This window comes from Balaenoptera acutorostrata, chromosome 17 (genome assembly GCF_949987535.1).
Source record: "Balaenoptera acutorostrata chromosome 17, mBalAcu1.1, whole genome shotgun sequence".
Classification (NCBI taxonomy): Eukaryota; Metazoa; Chordata; class Mammalia; order Artiodactyla; family Balaenopteridae; genus Balaenoptera; species Balaenoptera acutorostrata.
Genome location: NC_080080.1, coordinates 34,423,450 through 34,431,750, shown reverse-complemented (window position 1 = coordinate 34,431,750; position 8,301 = coordinate 34,423,450). Strand labels below are relative to the sequence as shown.

At 48.9% G+C, this 8,301-nt stretch overlaps 1 protein-coding gene across 1 annotated transcript; it reads right to left on the bottom strand.

Moving 5' to 3' along the window:
• Positions 1-1,469: 1,469 nt before the first annotated feature.
• Positions 1,470-8,021, bottom strand: KLF10 (KLF transcription factor 10). Its single transcript, XM_007173392.3, has 4 exons — positions 7,828-8,021; positions 4,416-4,649; positions 3,397-4,309; positions 1,470-3,086 (listed from the first exon to the last, which is right to left on the bottom strand). Exons 1-4 carry the CDS (start codon positions 7,861-7,863, stop codon positions 2,827-2,829), a joined length of 1,443 nt encoding a protein of 480 aa, XP_007173454.1. The 5' UTR covers positions 7,864-8,021; the 3' UTR covers positions 1,470-2,826.
• Positions 8,022-8,301: the final 280 nt, after the last annotated feature.

Below are 8,301 nucleotides of genomic sequence, written 5' to 3'. Positions count from 1 at the left end.
TTTTGCAACTTTCTCTAAGTCTACAATTATCTAAAAAGAATTAACTGTTAAGAGAGCTGAATATCAGCAATTTCATATAGTTCAACTTAATATATAAATCAGACAAGAAACAACCAAAACTGACATGCTAAAGCTACACTAAAACCACATTATCATAACATGCTACAAATGTACTTGTTTGGGGGACAACTTTTGCATCAAGATCAGAGCCTGCATCAACATTCAACTCATATATAATACTCTATTCAAATGATTTACAAGATTTCTAAGGAAAAGTGTCAGGTGTCAATTAGGACTGGGAAGAACATAGCAATGGGTGGCACAGTTCCACTGGCTTTGTCATTACAAGGGACTGGGCTTTAGGACAGGCAGAGATTACTTCAGCCACCTTCCTTTATTCCCACTTCTGAAGACCTGCCACCATGAGGAACTCTAGGGGTTAGGATGGTCCAGGTCCCAACACAGAAACTACAGAATGGCAAGGTCCCCTCCAGCAGCTGTGCTGTGCTTAGGTGGTGTAAGTTTCCAAGAAAAGGATCAGCAGGTACATGGATGGCTCAGGACGCCTGCCCTACAGCTGGTGCCAAGTGAGCACACTGCCCCTTACCATGGTGCTCAACAGCGAGCCAGACCAGGTCAACTAATAAGCTGGGCACCGTGGAAGATGTTCTCTCATGACAAGGTCATCTCAGAGCAAATTAAAATACTAATCTCCAAAATTATATGCCATACACTAAGTAGCATTTACAGCTCCTAGTTCTACTGGCAAGTGACTAGCAAGTATTTCTCTTCAGAAGTGGATTAGCTTTCATGCAGCTTAAGTACTAGTATGTTTATTGCACTTAAGGTTATCACTGAATGGTCTGAGTTAATCTAACTTCTAGAAGTAATTTACTCTTTAATAGGTCAGGCTTCTTTTCATTTCACAGCAGTCATTACTGTAATTACTCATGTGGTGTTCCCTTTAACTCAGTGCTACTTAAGGTTTTGTTGAGAGCCAGAGCTATATTTCAACCCCACATCATCACAACATACAAAAATGTTTAAAAATTAAAATGTATTGCTTTCTTAGAACAGGCAGGCTAACACATTATCAGTGAATATATAGGTAGATATCTGGCCTTGCTTTGTGTGTGTGTGTGCTTTAATTAGATTTTATTTTATTATTATTATCTTTTGGCTGTGCCACATGGCTTGCAGGGTATTAGTTCCTGGACCAGGGATCAAATCTGGGCCCCTGTCAATGAGAGTGCCAAGTCCTAACCACTGGACCACCAGGGAATTCCCTGGCCTTGCTTTGCATACTCTCTAAATTGATTACTCATGTTAAAGATATACTCCTACAGTTCTAAATTTGAATGAGGCCCTTAGAGAAATTCAGACCATAAGTCTTTGGATAGCACCACAGTGATCAATGTCAAGGTCAGAGTGAGAATGGTTTTCAACAAATACAATCAACCAATTACATATATACCAAAGGAAATTCTTTATTGTAAACAAGATATAAAGTACAACAAAAGAAATATTGTGCAAATTGTAAATCACAAGGATTTTTTTATTAAAAGAAAATTTTTTGTTTTCCAAGGGTCCAAAGTTTTGATGGCAGAAATCTACACCCAATATAGAGAAAAATGTTAAATGGAAAGACATAGTGACATTTTTCACTATATATTTTAAACAACTGACTTTTGTTTTACCACTGTATATATCATCCACTATACAAAACAGAATATAACAGAAATACTGTTAACAAAAGTGAATGTTCTAATTATTTTTCTACCTATCTACTTCCACATTCCCCCCTAAAAAAACTCCTATAAATTAACAGGACATTTGTCCACTTGTGAATAATGTTCACTCACTTTCTAATTCAATAAAGCACATGTTACATCCTCATAACATAAGGGTACTTTACTGATGACCTAAGCCATCTTTTTGAAGGAGTTATCTAAAATCCTTAATATCCCTTCTTTACAATATGTGTTTTCATCTTCAATTTTTTTTCGAAACAAAGTGCAGTGTATTTTAGAGTCTACGGAAAACACATTGGTATACAATTTTCAAATCTACACAGGGAACTGCAGCCAACTAAGGTTCAAAGCATAATAAAATGCCTAGTTATAGTCATTTGTTAAACTTTTAAAACAAAAACGCAAAAAAAACCCTGAAGCTACACTTCAAAGCAATTAAATTAATGAGGATTCCAATTCTTTGGGACCTCTTCAGCAATATACAGTTGCTCAATTCCAAACGTCAGCAACTAGTGTAAAAATGCTAGTTCTAGATATATTTAACAACTATGTCCACAAAGTTGAATGGAAAGACTAAGAATAGTAAACAAGATAACTCTAGGAAAGGATAATAATATTCGCGATAATACAAATCAATTTTACATCTCCATCTCTGTACCGTAATGTTTACTTTCAGTCTCTACACTCTTGAAACCAGTGCTTTTGAAGAATCACATTGAAAAGTTGGTCTCAAGTATAAATGGTGAAAGTAAAGTAACAAATTGTGCACACAAATTCAAAATCTGTGCTACCTGTGGTTGGGCTGACCTCACCTGAAACCTTCAAAAAATATTGAAAGGAATAAAAGCTTTCTCATCTCTCTTACGTGGTAAGAAATGAGTCCTGCCACTCTGTGAGCTGCCTGTGGCCGTAGCACTTCTTACCATCTAACCCAGGCTGGGCCTTCTCCCCAGGCCGTGGGGCTTCTGCTTGCAGCCCGCACTGGAGGGCCACAGACTTGCAGTGGAAGCATTTTTGTATCACCACTGGCTTCTGGCTGTGACCAAAGTTAGTCTGATTCTTCGCCATCCGTCTGTCACTGTGTGGGAGCAGGGGTTGGAGGTAGGGTAATGTCATTTAACTTGCTCACTTCCATCTGCCAGTTTGGTAGCTTCTTGGCTGACAGATGGCGCCGGGCATGTTTGGTCAAATGGTCGCTCCTCATGAACCGCCGGTCACACATGGGACAGGCGAATTTCTTCTCACCTGTGTGGGTTCGTCGGTGTCTGGACAGTTCATCTGAACGGGCAAACCTCCTTTCACAACCTTTCCAGCTACAGCTAAAAGGTTTTTCTCCTGAAACAAAAAAAGTCATATTATTATTATTATGCATTTATTAAGTCACGGTAAGTTACATATTAAATCACATTTAAGACACTTTATTAAAGTAACTACCTAGACATTTAAAGAATCATCTTTTGAGAAATGAAAACAAAAACACCTTGATGAAATCTTTTAGAAGACCTTGCACTGGTAAATACCATCCACTGAATTGGCTAATAAGGCAAGTTCTTCCTTAACATGCCTGGTTTACATTTGTGATCATTGCCAAAAAACCTTCATCCAAATTTCTAAAACTTAAATATAAATAAGAAATGGTTGGTACCTGTATGCGTTCTCATGTGGGCCTTCAGATGAGAACTTTTAAAGTACGTCTTGCCACATCCTGGATGGCTACAGATGTGACTTCTTATCCTTGATGAGTCAATCTGAGGAGTGACTTTTGCTGCTGAAGGAGAAAACCCTGGAGCAGGGGCAATGGGAGAGAGTCTGGTGCCATTTGGGCTCACCACTGGAGGCTTTGGGTTCTGAACAACGGGCTGGGGTACAACAAACATGACGGCGCCTTTGGGCACCTGAGTGCCCATGAATACAACAGGTGGGCAGACGGCTGGCGGCTGACTGGGTGGAGTGCTGGGGACGACTGTTGTCACAACTGGGTTGTTTGCAGGGAGGGGAACCATCTGGCAGATGACGGGCATAGGTGGCACTCCCCCTGTTGATACTGCAGGTGGAGAGACTAAGACCGACTTTTGTTGTGGGGACATGGGGACCGGCTGAGATCTACAGATTACTGTCTCTGAGGAAGGCACAGAAAAGTCATAAAGTGCAGCACTTGCTTTCTCTTCAACATCTGCCACTGTGTCTCTCTCACGTTTGGATCTGTTTGGTGACACAGCTGCACAAGGTATGTTTTTTCTTGCAGCCTCAGCATTTAGGTGGGTTCTTCTTCGAAAAGAATTGTCCTGATAGTTAAGGATGCTGGCTGCTTTCACTGGGCAAGATCGGTGGTTACACAGCTGGGCATCAGCTGTATGACGAATCACACTTGTTGCCTGAGCCTTGGGGAGTTTGGGGGCAGGTACTAGGCTCTTCTCCTCTTTGAAAGGTGCAGCAGCAATGTGAGGCTTGGCAGTATCTGACAATGATTTGAAGTGTCCAGTAGATGGCGCTGGTGCCATCAGATTGGACACTTGAGAGGGTTCAAAGTCAGAGGGACTGTAAGGTGGAGTCAAACACTAGAGAAGAGAAATACAGGCAACAGCGTGAAGAATAGTAGAGTTCATTATATAAATTATAAGAAATTCTATCATTTACACTCATCTTTAAAGCAACAATACTTACAAATGCTGGGACTGTATGAAAATCAGGTGTACCAGGAAGCAGATTCTCTTCCTCTGACATATCAGACACTGGAGTAACGGGTCTGCTTTCAATGTATTTCTTAAAATCAGACTTCCAACTGCAGCTCATTGACATAAGTGCTTCTACGGCTTCAAAGTCACTTTTCTCTGCAGTCTTGTTCCAGGAATACATACTCTCTTTTGATCTTTCAGAAATCATTTCCATTCTTTCCTCCTATAAGTACAAAAGATTAAATGCTATAAGCGTATTGTCATCCACATGACACGCAGAGCAATGTGCAATTTTCTTCTTTTTACAATCTGCACAATTTTTCAAAATAAAACTTGAAATAATTTTTCTCATCCCTACTCTGATGGTAATAGTGATAAAAGTCTTCCTCATTCTTCCTCTCACACTTAGGCCTGAACACTGATACCCTTGCAAGGTAAAGAGGAACTTATTACCCTTATGAGGACCAAGGCCAAAGGTATCCATGCACTTGTAATCCAAAAAAGAACTGCTTGGATTAGAAGAAAAAACATTTTATATTCTTTCCAGAGTAGCCAACTGCAACAGGAGTCAGACAAAATAGCTAAGGGAAGGCTCTGCAAAAAAGTCATCTTTTTTCAATACTACAGGTATGGGGACCTGGTGGTCCAGTGGCTAAGGCGACAGGCTCCCAATGCAGGGGGCCCGGTTTGATCTCTGGTCAGGGAACTAGATCCTACATGCATGCCTCAACTAAAGATCCTGCGTGCGGCAACTAAGGCCCGGGGCAGCCAGATAATTAAACAAATATTTTTTAAAAATCATTAAAAGAAATACTACAGGTATGGTATGAGATCTTTTCAGATATGAGTTCCTACTAGAAAAAAAAAAGGGCCAAAACTTTCTTTTAAAAAGGCAAAGTATAGTGGACAGAGCTGTGGTCTGTTGATTTGGGTGTGACCTTTGGAAAGAGTAATTTCAACTTCTTCATGTTTGTGTTCTCATTCACTGGATCTTATACTTAACACAATGGTTTGCTATGCGTAACTACGACCAGCTAATGCAATAGCACAAAAAAGAGATAATCAGAAAATTTAGTATCCGACTCAAATTTGCAAAAACTCTGATTGTAAGGAATCTTCAGTTGTCAAAATAGAACCTTATTTTAATATTTTAAAGAACTGCTCCTTGATAAAAATAACAGCACATGCTTTGTATTTATTTGAACAACTCCTTCTATCAGGTATTTAATGCTTCATATTAAAGTTCCTTAAACTGAACTAAAAGTTACTACCCTCCATCTCTCCAATTTTCCACTAACGTGATCCCATTCTTTGGTCAAAGTAGAGATTGTGTAAAAATACCGAAGAATAGTCTTTACATGGCAAGATATTAACCTCAACACTTGTTGAAAAAAACGCATAAACCCTTCGTGTTGAAGCCTTAAGAAGCCATCGCTCTTGAAACATCGCTAACAATGCAATTGCATAATCGCGGGCCCTTTATGTAAGCTGCAACGGACAGCGCATGTTGTGTAAAAGCCTCAAGACGCCAATGCAAAGGAAAAAAGAGAAAAGGCAGGCAGCAGGGAAGGAGAGTGTGAGCTGGGAAGGGCAGGGAGAAGTCGGGAGGGGAGGAAAGGGAGTGGGCCGCGAGAGAGGCAGGAAAAGGAAGCGCGGGCGGAGGCGCGGGCCGGGAAGGCAGACGAGGGGCGGGGGCGGACGGCGGGGGAGATCCTCGCTGGCTGGGACAGACGGATGGGGCCGCCCTAGCCTCAATGAGGCTCGCGGGTGAGTCACTGGGAACATTCCTCGCCGCTCGCACGTCCCCGCGTCCCTGCCCCCGCCATTGGCCAGCAGGCCGGGCGGCCCGGGCTGGGATTGGCTGGGCCGCGAAGGGCGGGGGCGCGGAGGAGGAGAAGGAGGGGGCGAGGCATGTGAACAAAGCGTGATCAGCGGCTGCTCCGGGCGGCGCAGGAAACCTGAACTGGGAATTGCCGCGCCGTCACCTTTCACCTACTTCCTGAGCCCGCGGGCCCCCGCCCTCGCGACGGCCCGGGGGAGGGGCCGCGGGCGCCGCCGCCAACCGCCCGGCAGTGCGCGCCCGAGCCCGCGGGGAGGGGCGGAGCCGCGGGCGCCGGGCTCCAGGAGCGCCCGCCCCTTCCAGCTCCCCGCGAGCCGCCGTTCCCTTAGGAACCGACAGCGGGGCCGGGCCTCGCTCCCGCCCCTGGCGGAGGCCGGGGCTGGGTCACTCAGGGACGAGAAGCTCCCCGGGCGCATCCGCTCCCGGCCCACCCCCGGCCTCCGCCTCAGCTGCCGGAGGAGGAGCCGGGTCCCCGCGGAAACCCGGCCCCCGCCCTCCTCCGGCCGCAGCCCCCGGGGACCCGGCCGAGCCCTCGGCGCTTCCCGCCCACGCCTCCCGCGGGATCTCAGACCACCCTGACTGTCCCCAAAGACGCGCGTCCCCTCCCCGCGGTTTCCGGCAGCACCGGCCCCCGCCAGCTGCGCGTCTCCACGAGTTCCCAGACGTGCAGCCCCAACAGGCCCCGCTCCAGACGCTCGGCTCCACGGCCTGCGGCTCCCGCCCCGACACGCTGCCCCCGCGTCTCGCAGCCCGGTTCCCCCCGCCCACCTTCCCCGCCCCGCTGCTGGGTCCCGCTTCCCACCCTCCCATCTCCTGTCGCCGAGGCGGCTCCCTCCCCCCTCCAAGGCGTCCTCAGAAGGCGGCCACCTGCCCGCTCCCGAGATGGGGAGTCCCCTCCAGCCGTCTTGGGGGGGGCAACTCCCCGGTTCCCCTCGGCGGTCCCGGGCCCACGTGCCACCCCCCGCACCCACGCCGGGCGCCCCTCCCCCAGCCCCCGCTATCTGCTGAGCAGCCCCGTCCTGCAAGCCTCCTTTCAGAGCCCCGAGATGGGAAGCCCCTCTCCTCTCCAGCGGACACCCCGCCCCTCAAATGCTCCTGGGCAGCCCCCTCCCACCCTGCGTCGCATTCCTTCTCCAGACGGAGGCATCTCTCCCCGGCGCCAGGTGCAGGGTGGCCCCTTGTCCCCCTCCTCCTTCCACACCTCCTATTCTCACTGACAGGGCAGCAGCCCCCTCCTCACTTTTCCCACCCCTCCAGTCATCCTCCCCCTCACCTGCTTTAAGTCTCCCAGCGGAGCTACCCCTTCCCCTCATTACACCTTGAGCAAGATCCTCTCTCCCTTCGTCTCTAGATACCAGCCTGCTTCTCCTGAGCCCCTCCGCGACGCACACGCCCTCACTAATGCCCAGTCTGCAGGCGGGAAGCCCCTTCCTCTCCCACGACTCCGCTGCAGCCTCAGTTCTCAGGCGAGGCTGATGTCAGGGGCTCGGGGTTCGCGCCCCCGGGGGCCCCTCAGACTCAGGGAGGCAGAGTAGGGCAGGGGCATCCCCAGGTCACTTACTGCAGCCTGCTGGAGAGAAGCGCCGAAGTTGAGCATGGTTGGCTGCCCGGCCGCCGGCGGCGAGCTGACTGACTGCTAGGCTGCTTGGCTGCCTGGCCACAGACGGGCGCCCGGAGACACTCGACGCCACTCCCGCCACCGCCGCGCTCCGCGCCGTCTGCCCCCTCCCCATTCAGGTAGCCGCTCCGCCTGCCCCGCGCCGCGGGCGGGGGTGGGGGCGGAGCCTGCCGCCGGCCAATCAGCGACAAAGGTGTGTGAGGCGCCGGCCAATGGGCTCGCGGGGCCACGCGTGATCAGCGGCTGCCCGGCAGCGTGAAGCTTGTGTCAGTGGAGCGTGTACACAATCTCCGGCAGCGTGTTCCCTCGGCCCAGCCCGAGGGAACTCCCGCCGCCACCTGACTCAGTGACACCGCCCCTACCCCTCACCCACCCCCCGCCTGCGGTCCCCTTCCCTGGCCTAGGGGGGGCGGCGCG